The sequence below is a fragment of the Colletes gigas genome, unplaced genomic scaffold, assembly GCF_013123115.1.
Source record: "Colletes gigas isolate AHSC1104 unplaced genomic scaffold, ASM1312311v1 Colletes_gigas_Sc00003, whole genome shotgun sequence".
Taxonomy (NCBI): domain Eukaryota; kingdom Metazoa; phylum Arthropoda; class Insecta; order Hymenoptera; family Colletidae; genus Colletes; species Colletes gigas.
This window is the reverse complement of record NW_025106632.1, coordinates 5,804,333-5,824,237: the sequence shown is the minus strand read 5'-3', so window position 1 is coordinate 5,824,237 and position 19,905 is coordinate 5,804,333. Positions and strand designations below refer to the sequence as shown.

General features: G+C 37.4%; 1 protein-coding gene across 3 annotated transcripts in view; it reads left to right on the top strand.

The window, feature by feature from the left end:
* LOC122404841 (globin-1-like) overlaps positions 1-19,905 on the top strand; it is a 79,783-nt gene that overhangs the window by 45,055 nt on the left and 14,823 nt on the right. For 2 of the 3 annotated variants that reach the window (XM_043409107.1, XM_043409109.1), the window contains exons 2-3: positions 4,298-4,523; positions 16,397-17,172. In XM_043409107.1, the coding sequence (XP_043265042.1) occupies positions 17,012-17,172 (161 nt within the window). In that variant the 5' untranslated portion in view covers positions 4,298-4,523; positions 16,397-17,011. Of the gene's footprint in view, positions 1-4,297; positions 4,524-10,684; positions 11,230-16,396; positions 17,173-19,905 lie in introns of those variants that run through there. The other variant, XM_043409108.1, reaches the window with a different exon arrangement.

Here is a 19,905-nt window from a genome sequence, read left to right as displayed (position 1 = left end):
ATTATTTTAAATTAATATATTGTTGGTGACTTCGTTCTTTGAGAAGTTTAAAAATCTTTTAAAGTGATTTTTAACCGAAGAATAGGTAAGAGTATTCAAATATTGTTTCGAGCGCCATTTTGTGAACAAGTTGGAGAACAGTCCTGGTTCGATTCCGTGAAATTGAACAAAAGCTAAGAAACAGAATTTATTACGGTCTATTGGCGAAAGGCTGACTTCGAGATTACGTTAATATATTCAAGAGAGAATACCGGGAGATGGTACAGAAACGCAAACGGGGTTCCGAGGACGAAATTGGGCCGAAGACAGGAAGAAGGAGGAGTCGTGCACTGCGCCATCAAATTATGTACACGGCAAATTCAAAGGGATCGTGCAGCAACCGAAAACCACCTTATATTGAGAAGTAAAAACGAGAAACGAAGAAAGGGATGGATCCTTAACGGTGGCAAAAAAACGAGATACAAAGTGTTTTCGCGCGATGCAGATAATTACATTGGAAATTACAATGGAAAAACGTAAATAGAATTAAAAAAAGAAAAGAAATTTAAAAATGGTAGATTTTGAATCTTCGAAGTCTAAATTATTTAGAAACCGTGGATATTTTTATTTTTGATACTGATTTATTAATGACGAAAAATAGTAATCTGCAAATAATTTTTTTTTCTCGTGAAATGTTTATTTTATTTTACGAATGGTGGATTTGGGATCTTCGAAGTTTAAATTATAACGAAACTGTGGACATTTTTATTTTTAATATCGGGGCAATTTTAATTAACGAGGAATAGTGAGTACAGATTTTTCGAAAAACTGGTGCAAAAAAATAAAATAAAATAGTAAACTGCAAATAATATTTTGTTTCGGTGGATATTTACGATAGAAAATGTATACTAGAGGGATTCTAGAGGCCAAAATAAGACGAAAATCAAGAATACCAATTTGTTAATGAAGGCTTCGTTAAAAAATTATTAACGTTTAAAGTTCTGGCAGTATTGAATTTTTTTCTCGAAAATGCGTAGGAATTCGAGGGTATATCTGCTCACCAAAAATGATTGCAATTGACCCTCGCAACCGAATATAATTTTTCCAGAATGATTTGAAACTTTTTAATTTCGACAAAAAATTGGTCCACTTACCGAATTTTTTTCTCGAAAATACGTAGGAATTCGAGGGTATGTATAGTGACCAAAAATGATTGTAATTGACCCCCACAACCGAAAATAATTTTTCCAAAACGATTTGAAATTTTTTAATTTTGTCGAAAAATTTGTCCACCTATTCAAATTTTTTTCTCGAAAATGCGTACAATTTCGGGGGTATGTGTAATGACCAAAAATGATTGTAATCGACCCCCGCAACCGAAAATAATTTTTACAAAACGATTTGAAAAATTTTGTTTTCGTCGAAAAATTTCAGCACCTACCCGATTTTTTTTCTCCAAAATGAATAGGATTTCGGAGGTACGTGTATTCACAAAAAATGATTGTAATTAACCCCCGCAACGGAAAATAATTTTTCCAGAACGATTTGAAATTTTTGAATTTAATTGTTCATAACTTTTTAACGAAGCCTCCATCAACAAATTGGTATTCTTGATTTTCGTCTTACTTTGGCCTCTATAATCCCCCATTAAAATTTTTCCTAGGGTTGGTCGAACACCCTGTATATATTAGGTACGTTTTCCGATCAGAAGCTGGATTATCCGTGATGCGGATTATCTGGATTTTTCTATTCTGAAAATAGCGTATCCCGTGTCGGCAACAAGTGTAGCATTTATGAAAACGTTACGTTTCGTAATAAAAGAGTCGAATACTCATAGAATCGAACGAAAGTCAGGAAATAATTAAAAAGTAAGAATTCTATATTAAAGTCCATTAAAGAAATTTTATTTTTTATTATGAACGCCATGAAATTAAAAAAAATTTTCCAACGTTATAGTATAATTGAAATAATTCTACGACACCTGAAAAACTAATAAAACAATTATTTTTCTGTATTTAAAATTCCTCAAACGCCTATATGTCGATATATCTAAATGTTAAATTTAAAAAATTGTATTTAATTAGAAAATTATTCTGGGTCCATTGCGCATAGAAAATGGCTGAATTAATTTATTTGAATGATTATATTATTCGTGGAAATAAGAATAAGTAATAAATATGGAGCGAAAGTGAAAGAAATTGCAGCAACTATTATCTTAATGACGCTATATTGGATATTGAAATGCATGCTCAATTTAGTTGACCTATAATAGTTAGATTGGTTTCATGTTCGAAATGTCTAGATTGAATAGTAATTGCGGCGCGCCTAGGTTTGCCAGATGAGATTATATTGGCATAACTATTATTCCAGCAACCCATATTGAACTATACGATACATTTGCCAGTAAATTCACAATTAGGCTACTGATTGACATTCCCGTATACGTACATACATTTCGCTACGTGTATGTTAATCGTTAATATTTCTAATAATTGATAACATAGATCTCCACAGTTCTACTCGATCGGTAAAGAAAATCCAGACTCAAACGTACATAAACAACTCCAGGAATCGAAAAAGAATTATACATCAATAAAATCTCGTTTTTGCAATTCTAAACTTCCACTGCGTTCACGAAAAATGTAAAAAGAAATGAATAATGGACGTAAACGATCCACTTTCTGAAATTATTCAAAGCTACACATCGAAAAAGTAAATCAAAATACAGTCTCAATAAATAGAAAATAGAAAGATAGACGCAGCAGTACGCTGGAGAAAAATTTCAAATGCGAAACAACGCAGGAGAAACTTATAAACGTTAGACACGTTGATCAGTAAGCGAAAACAGTTGAACAAAAAACCACTTACCTGATTACAGGGCTTTAAGTTATTATCTGATACATCCGCCAGGCTGCTCCGTAGATCTTGAGACAAATAAGAAGTAGAATTTTCACGGAGAGAAGTAGAAGCTTGCTTCGAACGCTATTGTTGATGTTTACCTGGCCGGAAAGATGGCCGCCGTTCGCATCCAGCACGCTGTTTGCACCGTTTAACATTTCAATCTTTCGTTCAGTTCTTTCACAAATTTATATTGCACACACGTCAACGTTATCACCGATTTAACTTTTACTTTATCGCCGATTTGAATTGTCGCACCGTTATTTTACACTGTTATACCGGCACTTACGCGAATTCGTGAAAATTAATTTAGTGGAAGAGATCAGAGATCGCGTCGCGTGAAGGGCTATCGCCAATTGGGAAAACAGACTCGAGCGACGAAACCTCGGCTTCCAGTCGAATTAACGCGGAGTCTTACATTTTGGTGGGGATGTGCTTGGCTTCTGGGAAGACCCCGAGTCCTTCGCGACGACCGTAAACACGCCTGTTCGTGTTCATTTCTGTATAAACTCTGAGGTATTCCTATCAAGTATTTACTCGAGAACGACTGGTATTGTATATTATTCGTTGTACGTAATTCTGTGTCGGTCACAAAAATCTACGGTTTAGTAGTTCTTAACCTATATTACATTTATTTGTAAGAGGTTAGGTTTGCTTCAAAATAATTTTTCAACTAATATTGAAACATATATCAGTACGTTGAAATTCGACAGAAATAAAAGTACAGTGTGAATTTAAAACTAAATATCGAAGTAAATTTTTGCAAATAACGAACAAAATTATTGTCAATTTGCTAATGTTTGTTGCTTCATTTTTAAGATCTCGATCTCGATCTCAACCTGTATCAATTAAACGTCATAATTTTAGCTAATTTTAAGTTGTATTTTTTATCGAAATTCTGTTCATTTTAGATATTGAATAATGGGAAGCATCTATTCCATATTCCGATTTCCAGTGGTTACGAAATGGGACGGAATATTATTTCCTCCAGCTCCGTTAATAACTATTTACTCTATATTTGATCGCGAAACGTAAACACTTTGTAAACAAAGTTTGTTTAACCCTCTGGAACCGAGCGTGGCTCCGAAGCCGCAAACTAATTATCGACGTTTTCCAAGTTTGATTTAATCGTATTAACAGTACATATCAATTATGGTTTTTAAGTACACCCCAAAAGCAATCGGCATCAAATAGCTACTTTAAATATTTCAGGACGAGTACAGTTGAAAATTTGTGGTCATCGAAATTCAATTCGTATCTCATTGTTGGTGTTTAATATTATTTACATACTCCTGTGGTATTTTACTGAACAACGTGTATTTAAGTTCGATTGTTAATGTGCAATGTAATGACAAATTATTATAATATTACAAATAGGGCGTATGTAGAGTTTTGTGAGTGATAATGAATCGTTCTGTAGGTTGGCGATGATGGACTGACAGCGCCGTGAGCCAGTGGTAGCCGTTTCCCCCATTTTCCTGTTCTGCTCATGCGCACGAGGCCTCCCCACTCTGTGCCTCTGTCGCAGTTGGGTCCTAACCAGCAAAGTGTCATGGCGAGAGAAGCGATCGACAGGCAGCGGGACTCCCGGGTACTCCTGGGAACTTCTGGGATTCCTGGTGCAAAACAAGCTCGTCAGCCCATCTGTAAGTGACGCCATTTTCATAAAGAACTTGTAAATATTTAAAAGAACGAAGTATATCGTATTTAACACGTTTACCTTTACTTCAAATTATTGCCTTCGATAATAGATGTAAAACTAACCTAAAATTACAACTTTGCAATGATTCTACTTCGTCCAGGCGGGGACAAATTGTTCCATACAACCGGGGACTACCGTGCTCGTGCCTTTTTTCGTTTCTTAACGTTCAGATGCAATCGTTAACGTGTTCGCGAGTGAACAAATGCTCTTTCGAACATTAAAATATTCAGCATAATGCAGTGTTACGTGTATAAAGTAGAAAATTGAATGGTACATTGATGGGAGCATACGGGAGCAAGATAAAAAATATCCCTGCCATAAATACACATTCGCGAAGAAAACGAGGGGAAACGATATCGCTCGGCACACTTTTCCTTTCAGCCTGAAGCACACGGATTTTCTTTCGATCAAATAAACCGAACCGCCCCCCCCATAGAAGCACCCCATTTCGTGATGCACGTCTGGCTCGCGGGCGAGGGAAAATTCTGACCTTCGTGAAACCACTTAGAGGTGGCAGATTCCACGAGAGTTCCTTTCCCCTCGATACTGCTGTTGACTTATTATCAATTTGTACGCGAGAAAGTGGTATTAACGAGACAAGGAAAAATTGGACCATAGATCTGAAAAGGGGATTGCATCGTGAGCGAGAGAAGACCGTTAGGATCGAGGATTTATTGCAGTTTAAGGCTCGAAAAGAAACATGACTAGCATTCGTATCGCGTTGGATCGGTATCACAATATTTATTGCTCGATGAAGGAAATCTTTTTTTCTGTTTTTAATTCCCCCTCGCAGTTTGCCTACGCGAACATTGGGTAAGTTACTTAGGTAGCTTTCTTCATTATCAATTTTTCTAACCTCAAATTAATTCGTGAATTTTATCATTTTGTTCACGCTGATAAAAAATTTGAAATATTTTATTATTAAATATTCTATTAATTCTATTAATTCTATTATCTAATACTCTATTATTCTAATTCTATTAAATATTTTATTATTAAATATTTTATTTTAAATATTCTAAATAATTGTCTTCTTCGAGATCGACGCGAGTGAAAGGATTTTTAATTGGAAAATTAGTATTTGTAATCGGAATATTCTCAAAGTATCGATCATGTTTAACTAAAAATTCCCTTCATAACCTCAAATTAATTCGTAAATTTTATTATTTTGTTCTGATAAAAAATTTGAACTATTCCAAATAATTGTCTTCTTCGAGATCGAGGCCAGTGAAAGGATTTTTAATTGGAAAATTAGTATTTATAATCGGAATATTCCCAAAATAGCAATCATATTTAACTAAAAATTTCCTTCGTCGTCGTACTAAAAATTAATTTATTCCGTCGCGACGATGGGAAATCAAATTGGTACGGAAACAGATAAATATTGGAAACCAGAAAGGTAATATCTGCTCGACGATAAAACGCGGAGGAGGATCTGTCATGTTATCGGACTACATAGAGACAAACGTTATCGGAAAAGTGAAATTTATCGAGGAAGGAGGAATAGGTGAACTGAGATAAATATTTAAACGAAAAATTTATAACCGTTTTCAATAAATTTTTCGATGTTTAAGTGCCTCGAATTTTTTTTCTCGTGTATTTTTTTGGTTCCTCCACTTTTTGAGATTTTCGTTCGAACGTAACACTCTGCTAGAAGTACACTCTGCAACAACGTTAGGAAGACCCTCGTTTATTCTCGCGAGAGCAAATGATCGATTTTGAAATTTGACTTTGTCGGAGGGTCCCGTATCTACGCGAAATCAGAACGCAGGAGATATCAGGCAACCCGATCAATGTTTGCGCTCGCAGAGGAGACAGGTGTCATTTACGTCGTGCTGGGTTAAACTCTAACCTTTCCATCCTGTCCCGTGCCAGCAGAGATAACGGTGGACTGAAAAATTATTTAAATAATACGAACAACGACGGGGAGAAAAATAATTCCGTACGACGAGAAACGACTGGAATCTAGTATGGTTGGTGTTGGTTCGTAGGTTCGAACAACGCTCTTCACCCAGATTAAGTAAAAGACAAAATAGCAAGATTTATTTATAAAATAAAATACAGCAGTACAACACGTGGTGAGACTCGATCCAAGAAGAGTCTAGAAGCAGGACAAAAAGAAATACCCAGAAAGAAAGATAGGGCGCGTTTGCATGTTCAACAGTTGGTGTCGTGGATTCGTATTAAATGTACCACTTTCAAAACGCTTCTTTACGGGGAAACATTCTTCCAAGTACAAAAAGAAACGGTACAAACGTTTCTGCGAGATCATCGATATAAAATCCTCCAGTGGAGACCTCTCTGCGCTACTTAAGAAACTAAGTCGGTCACGTGACGTCTTTCGCGAGTCGACCGGCAGTCTCGCTCAGATCGTTCTTCCAGTAGCGCGTGGTTATACGTTCCAAACTATTTCTTATACCCGTTAACTTGCAATAAAGTGCATTTTATTCATTGCACCAGCGCTGTATCCGTTAATTCTCCGTCCCGTGATCCACTAACCTCTCATAGTTTCTATCTCTTGTCATTAGAGTTGTCGAAACAAAAGCGAATCGTCCCTAAGAGACGACTCCCGGGCTCTCTTAAGACGACTCTGTCGGCGACACAAAAGACGTAACATACTCGGGACACGAGTGTCTCTCTGGTTCGTCCACTCGTGTGCTCGCGAGGTAGGAAGCTGGAAAGATCAGTCCCGGATTAAGGGGAATGCGGTGCCATAAGTGAGGAGAATGTGAACCACATTTTTGCTTGGTCGACCTCGTAAGAAACCTTTGACCCGATACGCATCACAATTCCCGTCGGAACTTCCTTTAAACTAAACGATTTACCAATAAAATAACTGTTATATACGTCGTTTGCATAGCAGTCGAGCTAATATTTACTCGAATCTTTGTTTCGTTGTACGTATGTTAGTTAAACATGGCGGAGAATTAAAACGGATTTTACAGATGTGTTTGGAGACATGTGTTTTACAGTGGTTCGATTCTCTTTAGAAATACGCGCTTCTAAGCTCGGTGATGATTTTCTTGGTGTATTTTGTCTATAAAGTTACCCTGTTTGCGCTCTCCGGAGAAATCAACAGACAGTTTCAGTATTTGCTAGACTTCCTCGTTGCATCGATTTCTCCACTAACGTTAACAGACATTCGAGAGAGGTTATTTCCGAAGGAGTCAATGGGTGTTCCAAAGGCGCAATTTAGAACATTTAAAAACACTTTGGAATTCCTAATTGCTATTTGCAAATAGAAAGATTTCGCCGGAGAAAGTAATTTCCATTCGTTTCGATTCCCTATTTCGATGTAACGAATAAGGTTGTAATAAAATAAAAAGAAATGATAAAACGTTGCTCGAGCTTTCCTCGAACCGCTTAATTCGCACGAAAGAATTAATTTGCCCCCGTTGCTCTCCAAATAGAATTTTGTTTGTCGAATGCGTGTCTGTGTGTTTGTGTTTCTCGTAATCCGATTTGGACGAGTAATCCGTGCTCGTTCCAACCTCGTTCGTCCATCGCCAAGGAAGAGTTAATTGTCTCGCGCAACTGTAAACTAACAATTAATTTTCTAATTGCAATTTAAATATTTTCTATGTCAATTAAAGTTAACTGCAACTAAAATTGATGTACATTTTACAAATTTCACTTACCTTCCGTTGCATCGATGCTGTGATTTGATTCAAATGGTACACCCTGTATATAATATGTACATTCCTCGACCAACCACCGATCCTGGCGTCTGAGATAGATTATGCTAGACAGAGCAGAGTTAATTAATTACCCACTTTTGTGTTAGATTAATGAAGTAGTTATAGCAGTTATTAAACAATTAATCATCACCATCATCTGGACCGATCGGTAATCACGAGCTACATTTGTAATCTGAAGTAATTGATCAGTAATTTGTAATAATCTAATGAGATACTGCTACGGTATATACACGGAATTATAATGAAATTAATATACGAATAAACAATCTGTTCGTTTGATTATTTAATACGTACCAACTTCCCATTAACCGATTGAAATTATAAATGAAATAAACTAATGATTACGATCGCTTTGATTTATTCTGTCAATCATTTATTGATCGCTCGATAATCGTAATTATTAATTTCCACGTTCGTTAATAAACAATTGCAATTAGCACGCACAAGATAGATTTCAAGACCGATGAGGGTAAATTTAAATTGTTACAAAGATGAATTTTTTTCGAACGCTTTTAGAACGAAGAGTTCCATTTTGTTTTTATCGAGATATTTATTCCGACTTGTAACAAGCGACGTGATTTGTTCGATGCACGGATTTCATTTGCTTCTCGATAATATCGATGCGACTTTCCCATGCACTTAAGCCTTTAAACGTCGCTCAAGTTAGGCGAAACCCACTTATCGATCTTCCTTTGCCAATCTTTGCCAAGCGACGGACGATCGTCGAATGGCTAACGTTCACCTGTAGATTGTTATCTTCGAAACGTGGATTATTGCCAACAGTCACTTGCAACACCATAGACTGAATTTTAAGAACTATGGTCGAATACTTTGTCCTTTAAGATTGCGATCTAATTCGAATTCTTAAAGTCGCATTTTTACATTCACGAGGTATTCCTAAAACGAATCTATTCTTTTCGGTGGCTATTGTAGAAACAAATTTAAACAAAATTAAACACTATATGTAAATTATTTGGAATTACATCGTACGTCAAGGGGTTAAGGTTAGGTCTGGGTCAGGTGGCGCCACCTCTCTCCCCAGCAGAGGGCCACGCTCGATTTTTCTCTCTCACGAGTGCTCGACCAACAGTCGAAAAATTAAATTAAAAAATTTCAAATCGTCCTAAAAAAATTATGGTCAGTTGCGGGGATCAATTATAATCGTTTTTGGTGAATTGACATACCCCCGAATTCCTACGCATTTTTGAGAAAAAAATTCGAGAAGATGGACAAATTTTTCGTCGAAATTAAAAAATGTCAAATCGTGCTAAAAAAATTATTTTCAGCTGCGGGGATCAATTACAATCATTTTTGGTGAATAGACGTACCCCCGAAATCCTACGCACTTTCGAGAAAAAAATTCTTTTCCGAAAATATAATGTAAGGTTAGAAATATTGACCTAAAATTGGATGTACAGGAACTTTAAACGTTAATAACTTTTTAACGGAGCCTCCATCAACAAATTGGTATTCTTTATTTTCGACTTATTTTGGCCTCTATAATCCCCCATTAAAATTTTTCCCAGGGGTGGCCGGACACCCTGTATACAAGTTCCTCGACGGACCATTCAGTGTTCTGGCGTCCAACGCGGGGTCTGCTAGTCCGAAACGATTCTTCTTTACTTTCTTCCCGCTACTTCGCTCGTTACTTCCTCCATACAGCAAAAAGAGACCATATTACCAAGTTTCTAACAAAATCCAAAATAATATAAAATATAGAATCTATATTCACTAATAAAAACCTTATCTAGTATAGTACAAAAGGGGTGTTTTAGTCTCCAAGAAAAAAATTTGAAATAATATAAAACAGGGGTGTCTAGTCACCAATAAAAATCTCCTACACTCTTTAAAATCGAACTAAAAAAACACTTTTTTCAAACAAAAACAATAGACACTTTACAATAAAATTTCCAAGAGAATCAGAAACCATAGTCTCAGTCCCTAATAAAAAACCTAACCGGAGTCTCTGAAAAAAAAACAGTCTACCAATCGACTTTTTGCAACCCTCCGATTCACAAAAATCGAAATCACCCCAAAGAATTACGCCGGAGGGAGAGAACGGTGTGTGTTTCCAAAAAGAAGGGAATTCGCTCTCGAGCACCCTCACCGTCCCTCCAGCCCTCTACCCCCAAGTGTCCATGTTGTCGCTGGACACACATCCCCAGAGAGGGGTTGTAGGCGGGGAAGAAAAGCACATCGGTCCAGCGAAGGAAAATGCAAAATGCTCGATTAATTGTTCGCAGGTTGTATCGAGGCGCGTTGATGGCGGGCTAGAAGAGAGAAGGGGTGGGCGGGAGGGGAACGGGGGAGGCCGAAAAGACAAGGGGGTGAAGGTGGCTGCGCATGTGCATGCTCGTCCTGAGGCACTTGTTACTGGTGGCTCAGTCTCGGCTTGTCTGGGCTGAAAGCCACACACAGCGGTCGCGCGCGCCTCCCGATATCTCTCTCCGTCGTCGCGTTCACGTCCAGAGCCCCGGGAGAGGTTCTAAAGATAGAAGACGGGAACGGCGGCCAGTAGGGATCCTAGCCGAAAATCCTGGTCCACCGGGAACCGTTGGCCGCGCGGATGAACGCCCTCGTCGTCGTGAATCGTTGTGCGCGCGCCCGCGAGTAACGGTTAACCCGTCGCCAGAGAGAGAGAGAGAGAGAGAGAGAGAGAGAGAGAGAGAGAGAGACAGACAGACACGCGCCGTAGTTTATAAAGCGACATTCTCGTGCAGCGAAGGAGATGTGCCGTTGAGGATATGTGCGCGCCAACGGGGCGTCCTCTCGACTCACGTCCGCACGACGCGAGATGAGGAAAAGGGAACAGGAACACGGACGCGTACACGGTGCACCAGCTTCTTCCGGCTGACGAGCAACGGGGGAAGTTCCCGTGAAATCGCGTTGCGAATCGATTGCCGCGACGACGATTCGAATATACGCGTACGGACGTCGCGTTTTATGTTCCAGGTGATTCTTCCTCGGCTCTCTACCCTCTTCCTCCCCTCGTGCAGGACTAGACGGATCGGCGGACGATTCGCTTAAACGTCGCTTCCTCCGCCGTCCGTCGCTTTCAGACCCTCGTTTCGTACGCTAACATCGTTTTATCGATCTTTTTGTCCTCGAAGCGATTAACGATCTATTTTCCTCGTTTCATAATTCTAAGGCATAGGAGGTCCAGCCTAGTGACTCGTCGGTGTTTTCCTTCCCGGTTTCTTTCGTTTTCGAAATCACTGGGAAACTACCCTCGTATTTTTTGATTTTGAAATTTCTTTTTAATCCTTTATAAAGAGTTCCTTCTTTTTGAGAGACTTTTATCATCGGACTATTTACAATATTTACTAAATAAAATTACAATATTTGTTAAAATTGTAAATTTATTTTTCTGGATGCTCCTGGGCCTCGCGAGACTCTTTCTCGAACGAGTTGAGAATTTTCCGCGGAAAACAAATTCTGCTAATTTAACAGTTACTCGTGACTTTTCCTTTTCAATTACCGCCTCGTGATTCAGCTCCGGAGACGTATCTCTTTAAGGATCTCGTATTTAAATTATCAAAGTCACGATGTCGAGCTGAGAACGTAATTGTTCCTAACCTAATATTTTATTATATCGTTATCCCGAAAATCACGCTTCCAAGAATTTCCAAACGTGTCCGTAACATTTAATCGTTGCTATTTTTCAACCGAGGTATTTGATCGATTAATTTCCCCGCGTTTAAGGACACAATGCAAATGTCAAAGATATTTGTTTGTTCAATGTTAAACGAACCGGGGCGACAATTCTGTCGTCGCTGCGTTGAAAACAAGAATGGTAACAGGATTCAACGACTTTTAATTGCATTTAACTTTGCTACATTTATTTATACCACATCTCAGAATTATTATATTACGTATAACGATAAATTAAAAACAGTATTAAATTCAAAAGGTGCCATGAATCCTATTTATCCAAGCCTATTGTTTTTTCATTTGTTCCTCGACTGTACTTTTTATTTTGTTAACGAATAACGAACGAAAATAATCGTTGGTTTAACTGGGCGACGCGACATTATTGTTTTCACGCTATTCGTGGCGTTCGTTTCGTTCCAATTCGTTCTAAACAATTATCGGTCGTTCTTCGCTAGCTTTAGACTTGTATCAATATTTATCATCAACGTTGTCACTGGTTTCCTATATTTTCTTGCTTGCGTAGCCGAACTTACGTTGTAAAATAAACAAGGACGTTCATCCAGGGGTGCTGTACGCCGATAATGAGATGCAAACTTATGCACATCGAATGTCCTTGTCGTTTTTTTAAAAAAATCGAACCTCGATACTGAACATTGAAAATTGAATCGTGGAATTTAATTTCTATTTTTGATCGAATTACCTTTCGATTATTTTTGGACAATTTTTTTTCAGAATTTTCAAAATTACAAATTCACTTTATTTTTACAGAATATTGAAAATTGAAATTAATTCCTATATTCGATTATATTGTTTTCAACAATTTCTTTTCAAAGTTTTCAAAATTACAAATATATTTTGTCTCGTAGAAGCTTTAACCATTAACCTCGAGTTCCGCGTTTAAACATTTTTGGATCGAATTTAACTGCGAAAAAAAAAAAATTTCTATTAAGAAGAAAAATATATTTTTGTTGTTGTTGAGTGACGTTTAAGTATATTAGATCCAGTAACACGGTTTATTTATAGTTAAAAAAGATTTATCAGTAAATAGGGTCGATATCAGACATTTCACCGGAAGCAGCGTATAATATATTCCTTTGTTATAATCATATTTAACTGGGAGTTCGAGTGACTGTTTCCATTTAATCGCTTTGGAATGATATTTCTCTGTACTTTGTAAGTAGGTATAAATGTTCCTAGTAAATCGATATTTCCTCCATCACGGAAAAAGATGGTACGTTTATTCGTTCCTAGGAAGCTTGATGTCTCGATCAATCTAAACACTATACTTTCACATTGACCATTAAAGTGACTGTTAATTCAAAAATCTTGAACCGAATAATCGGACCAAGCAAATATACAGGGTGTTCACTCCTGGGAAAAATTTTAATGAGAGATTCTAGAGGCCAAAATAGGCCGAAAATCAAGAATACTAATTTGTTGATGGAGGCTCCATTAAAAAGTTATTAACAATTAAATTCAAAATTTCAAATCGTTCTGGAAAAATTATTCTAGGTTGCGGGGGTCGATTACAATCATTTTTGGTCATTACACATATCCCCGAAATCCTAGGCAGTTTCGAGAAAAAAATTCCTTACCGAAAATCTAATTAGGTGCCCAAAATTTTTCAACGAAAAAAAAAAATTTCAAATTGCTCTAGAAAAATTATTTTCGGTTGTGGGAGACTATTACAATCATTTTTGGTGAATAGACATATCCCCGAAATCCTGCGCATTTTCGAGAAAAAAATTCAGTAAGGTCGGAACTTTAAACGTTAATAACTTTTTAACAAAGCCTCCGTCAACAAATTGGTATTCTTGATTTTCGTCTTATTTTGGCCTCTAGAATCCCCCATTAAAATTTTTCCCATTGCTGGTCGAACACCCTGTATATCCCGTTGGGAGAACCAAAAGTAACAAGAAACATAAATCTCGTAATAGTTAAGAACAATTTTGTGATTTTTATAGTACAAATGATTTGTTTTCTTTCCTTAATTGCACGCAGTTTGCGAGCAAACGATTATCTTCCAGCATTCCGCTTCCGTATCTACAAAAAGTGATCTAAATATTCCCCTTCCACCTCCACCCACGCTTTACGTCTTCGCAGAGGAAAGTGCATACTCTTTCAAAAATTCCCTGGCTTTGTTCCCAATCGCTTGACATGCATTTTCTACTCGCCAAAGCAAGATGAAATTAACTTCTTAAATTAAAACGCAAGAACAATTCGTTCTAACATTAATTAAACACGATTATTATTATTAGAATTCTTCGTTCAGTCGCAGCAGTAAAGATCGCAAACATAAATAATGTTATCGTTCAGTAAACATCGAGTGTGAATAGAAAATACATAACAAAATATTAGCGCAATTCCAAACACCGTGAATTTATTTTATTTGCACCTGGCAGGGTTGTCAGCCATTAATGGCCGTATTTAAAAAATGGAGGGCGTTGATACGTCTGGAAACTAATTCATTATCGCTATCTTCGCTACCTGACACAGATAACGACGACGACTGGACATAAATATGCTTTCGTTCGCGTTCCTCTTCGGATGTTTACATAGTCCGAATAAATAACAGTCCAACGGTTCCATAAAATCATTCGCATCGACGAAAATTTCGTCCCAATAAATACACATGTATCGTTAAATATACAAAAAAAATATCTGTCATAGGGTGGCAGACATTTCGATCAACTTTTCCAATAAATCATCGTCCACGTACGCAAAGAACGTCCGCGAGTTTTATTTACTACAATTTTCTCAGTATCCCCGGTAAAATGTATTACGTAAAGTTTCCCCAGCAATAACTCTTCGGGGGAACATTTCCAAATGTATGTTTACCGGAACTTTTCTTCCTTCTTCTGTCTCGAGTCGATATCTTTTCGTTCTAGACACTCTGTATAATAATACAGACGTTATTTTCCTCGACGAAGGAGGACGTCGGCGACGTTATCTAAACAGAAAATCGCTTCCATCTACGGCGACGTTAATTTTTCGACTTACTCCTGGCGTCGACTACGCCATCTGGTTTACATTGTCTCAGTTCCGCGCGTTCTCTGACAAAACATTCTCGTGTTTTATCGTTGGCGTTCAAACTCCTTGATTTTTATCGGTGTTGCAATTTTTATTGGACTGTGTATATTTAGTTTCGGTTATTTTTCTTCCATCGTTTATGTATTGCGTGATATAAAACAAGTTGAAACGATTAATTTATCAAACGCAGTCTTGGAACGATTCTGCAACATCTTTTAAATTGTTTCGACGTATATTTATTATTCTTAATAAATAAGTATTTTGTACTTATACAGTCGTACAGTGTTACAGATACGGTAAAAAAGAAATGAAATTATTTTCTTATTTTTTACGAATTGTCGTGACAGGTTATATAATTTCCATGGGGAACCTAACCTTAAATATTCATTTCGATAGTTAGCTGTGTCGACCGCGCCATCTCGTTACGTTATTTCAGTTCCACGCGTTCTCTAACAAAACATTCTCGTATTTTATCGTTGGCGTTCAAACTCCTTGATTTTTATCGGTGTTGCAATTTTTAGTGGACTGTGTATATTTAGTTTTGGTTATTTTTCTTCCACCGTTTATGTATTGCGTGATATGAAACAAGCCGGAATGAATAATTTATCAGACGCAGCCTTGGAACGATTCCGCAGCATTTTTTCAATTGTTTCAACGTTTATTTATTATTGTTGATTTGTTCAGCGTTGTAGACGCAGTAAATAAACACTGAAACTATTTTTTTATTCCATTACAATTGCGAAGACGGGTTATAAAGTTTCCATAGGAAACCTAACCTTAAATATCAACAGAGTACGAATTGCAACGTGGATAAAAGGATTGATTAAAAAATTGAAATAGAAGTAATGCAGTATGCAATAAAGAAGACGTAGTAACGAGAAAAAGATTCATTTTGTACGAGAAAAGTCCCAATGGTGCTCGAACCAGTGGGAAAAGAACATCGATTTGGCTGGCAAACGCCTAGCAGTCTACGTTACGGCCATAGTTGTTAAGTTAAGTAGTATTTCAACGGATGAATGTAGCTAACCGTTTAACATTAAATATCTCGTAAAGTATTAACCTTCCCTAAAACCCAGGTATCATTAGTTTCACTGTGCAGAAATCCCATTAAAAAGTCACTGGTACGCCTGGAGACCTCTATTCCCAGAACCCTTCTTTTCCACACGCCGTGTACATTACGAAGCATAATTTTTATCCTCGTCAAAGTTTCCTGGAACAAAAGGTTCTCACCAGTTTACGTGTTTCGAGTTAAAATTAGAAAACTTATTTAATATTTAACATCGCGTTGATAAAATTAATCGACGAAATTGCAAAATTAAATGTATGGTTGAACTGGAAAGTCGTTAGATTTTACAGACGTAGGAATCTCACGGTTCCCACAAAGTCCACCGTTCCGCGCCGTCCAAATTCTAACCTCGACGTTTTCCGTTCGTTTCAGTCCCAGAACTCGGAGGTTCGTCGATCGAGAAGAAACTCGGAAGGATTTTCCAAAGATGGAAACCACGAGTCCTTAGAACGAACCGTGGTCCACGGATGAAGATGGATTCCGTGAAACTCGAACCGACCAAAGTCAAAGTTATCGCGGAATCAACGTTGAGGGACCGTCGGGGGTGAATGGCGGCCGAAGAATGAACGAATAGGAACCGCGAGAGTGGATGGTTCGACGTTCCCGATCGAAAAGTAGACTCGTTTTCGTGCAATGGTAACCGAATCGTCGACGGTGTTCGAGGTGTGTTCGTTCGAGTAACGGCGTTGAACGAATATCCGAGAAAACGGTTGTTAACGGTAACTCCGTGAGTTCGCGGGAGAAACGGCTGCTTAATTAAAAGTGTCGGGCCGTTCTTTTTTTTTTTTTTTCGATCGGATTGGTTCCTATCAGGTGTCGTCGATGCCAGTCGAAGGTTAACGAGGCTCGATTGGGGGGGGCGGGCGAACCCTGGTTCGGATTTAGGTCCGGAAAGCGTAATAATTGTTCGATTCAACGAGGAATCGTTCCGTCGTGGTGTTGGTGCTTCTTTATTCCCGTGGAAGGAAGAAAACCGATCCCCCGACCATGGGCTGCGAACTTGGGAAATTGGCGACCGTGAAGACGCCGCCCCAAGCCGCCACGGATCCGCGACTTCCGTTAACGGCGAAGCAGAAATTTACGGTTATGGCGAGCTGGAAAGCTGTGTTCAGAGCGCTGGTGCCCACTGGCGTCTTCATGTTCATAAGGTTCGTAAACCATCGATGTACAATTCTAAGTGTGGCACGCTTTGTCAACCTATTCGAATTTTTATCTCGACAATGCGTAGGAATTCGGGGATGTGTATATGCATAAAAAGTGATTGTAATTGACTACTGAAATCGAAAATAATTTTTTTACAATGATTTGAAACTTTTTAAATTCGACAAAAAATTGGTCCACTTACCGAATTTTTTTCTCGAAAACGCGTAGGAATTCGAGGGTATATCTGCTCACCAAAAATGATTGCAATTGACCCCCGCAATCGAAAATAATTTTTCCAGAATCATATCAAACTTTTTAATTTTGTCGAAAAATTTGACCACCTATTCGAATTTTTTTCTCGAAAATGCGTCGGATTTCGAGGGTATGTCTATTCATAAAAAATGATTGTAATTGACCCCTGCAACCGAAAATAATTTTTCCACAATCATACCAAACTTTTTAATTTCGCCGAAAAATTTGACCATCTACTCGAATTTTTTTCTCGAAAATGCGTAGGAATTCGGGGGTATATCTTTTCACCTAAAATGATTGTAATTGACCCCTGCAACCGAAAATAATTTTTCCAGAATCATATCAAACTTTTTAATTTCGCCGAAAAATTTGACCATCTACTCGAATTTTTGTCTCGAAAATGCATAGGAATTCGGGGGTATATCTTTTCACCTAAAATTATTGTAATTGACCCCTGCAACCGAAAATAATTTTTCCAGAATCATATCAATCTTTTTAATTTCGCCGAAAAGTTTGTCCACCTACTCGAATTTTTTTCTCGAAAGTGCATAGGATTTCGAAAATATGTCTGTTGACCAAAAATGATCGTAATCGACCCACGCAATCAAAAATAATTTTTTTAGAATCATTTGAAATTTTTCAATTTAATTTTTTAATAACTTTTTACCGAAGCCTCAACCAAGAAATTAGTATTCTCGATTTTCGTCTTATTTTGGCCTCTAAAAACTTCCATCAAAATTTTTTCGAGGGGTGGTTGAACACCCTGTATATTAATATTCCAGATTTAGTTAATTTTTAAAAAGAGAAAAGCGTAAGTACACTTAGGGACGTAGACAAAGCAAACTGACTAGAACTCAAATAATAATTATAGATTGTCATCTGAAAAAATGTTCCTTCGTATAAAAAGTAACTACCCTTCAAAGGGACGAGAGTCAACATTTGGTAGATAATGAAATGATCGATTAATTTCACGGTACCGTGGTCCGTAATGATAATTAACTCCAACAATCGATTCCCCTTATCCGTTCCCATTTTTATACGTCGACGGATACTAGATTCAATTTCCAATTTTTTGTGTCAAATACACGCCCAGGCCCCTTTATCTGTCGGCTCCCCTTTGTTCGCGGGGAAACAATAGGTTTCTAGATATTGGCGTATAATAACTGAGTGTAAGCGACGTACTTATGTAAGGTCCGTTTGGGGGTCGCGGAAAAGATGGCCGCTCGAGGACGTCGAAAAATGTCTGAAAGCTCTGAGAGAAGTACAAAGCATTTCTGCAAAAGAATTCAAAGAATTAATCTCTTCCATGAAAAATTGTCGAAACTTTTCTCGTTGAAAATACAAACTGGTAATATTTCTGTTCAATTTTTTTACTCGAAAAAAATTTGATATTTCATTGTGACGAGAGCAATGCAAATTATAATAATTATAAATTAATTTTTTTTCTTTTAGACACCGTGAAAAGGGGATGAATTTGATTTGCAGAAGGATTGATTCGAAGTAAAAAAAAACCGGTGGAAATAAATATTGAGTCCAGAAATACAATTGTGGAATATCGCAAGGGAAGTACGGAAAGGACGTTCAGAGCACTGTAAAACGTTTTATTGATAGTGGCAGTTTGAAAGATAAACCGGGGGTGGAGAAGACCCAGAATCACGCCGAGGGTTGAAGATATGAAAATAAATATTATTTCCAAGCGGTGCAGACGAGCAACGGCTTTGAAAATTCCTGTTGAATTTAATAATAATAGAACGAATACAGAAACCCTGTTTAACCCTTGGCATATCAAACAGGGGCCCCTCAGGAACTTCAATATATGTTTTTTTTATGGCAATTTCTGAAACTGATGGAGAAGTGCTCGTAGCTGTTCCAAAAAAATTTAATTCCAGTAAAATCACTGTTTTATATAAGTTTGTATAACGCATATGGCCGCTGGGCTCCCATATATTCGTCTATAAGAGTAAAATCAATATTCTAGCCAAGGGTTAGACCCCAAATCTGTATTACAACACGTTATCTAATATTAGATTTTACCTATACACGGTATTCGACGGTCTCGTTTAATCAATTTGACGCCTAGGATGGAATTTACAAGCATTAATGGAACCACAATTAACCTCTTATTTTTTATACAAATTATTTCAACCACTATTTCTGATTTCAAATCTCTGAAAAAGAAAAAAATGACTGAAAGTCAAATTCCCAAATGAAAATTCTGAAATAATTTCCTGAAATCATATTCGATTAGTTTTTGTTTGCATAGTTAATAATTTGGAAAATTTACAAAGAACAAAGTACAACGTATCGACGAATATTATAAAAAAAAAACGATTTTTTTGTGAAATATTTCAATGGTACAAACTTAACACAGTTTACGTGTAGATAGTGTCCGACATATGGTAGGTAATTCCACTTGATACTGGTTCAACCTATGCCAATTCGTCTAATTACAGTCTCCTGGACCTCCACCGTGCACGAACAATTAT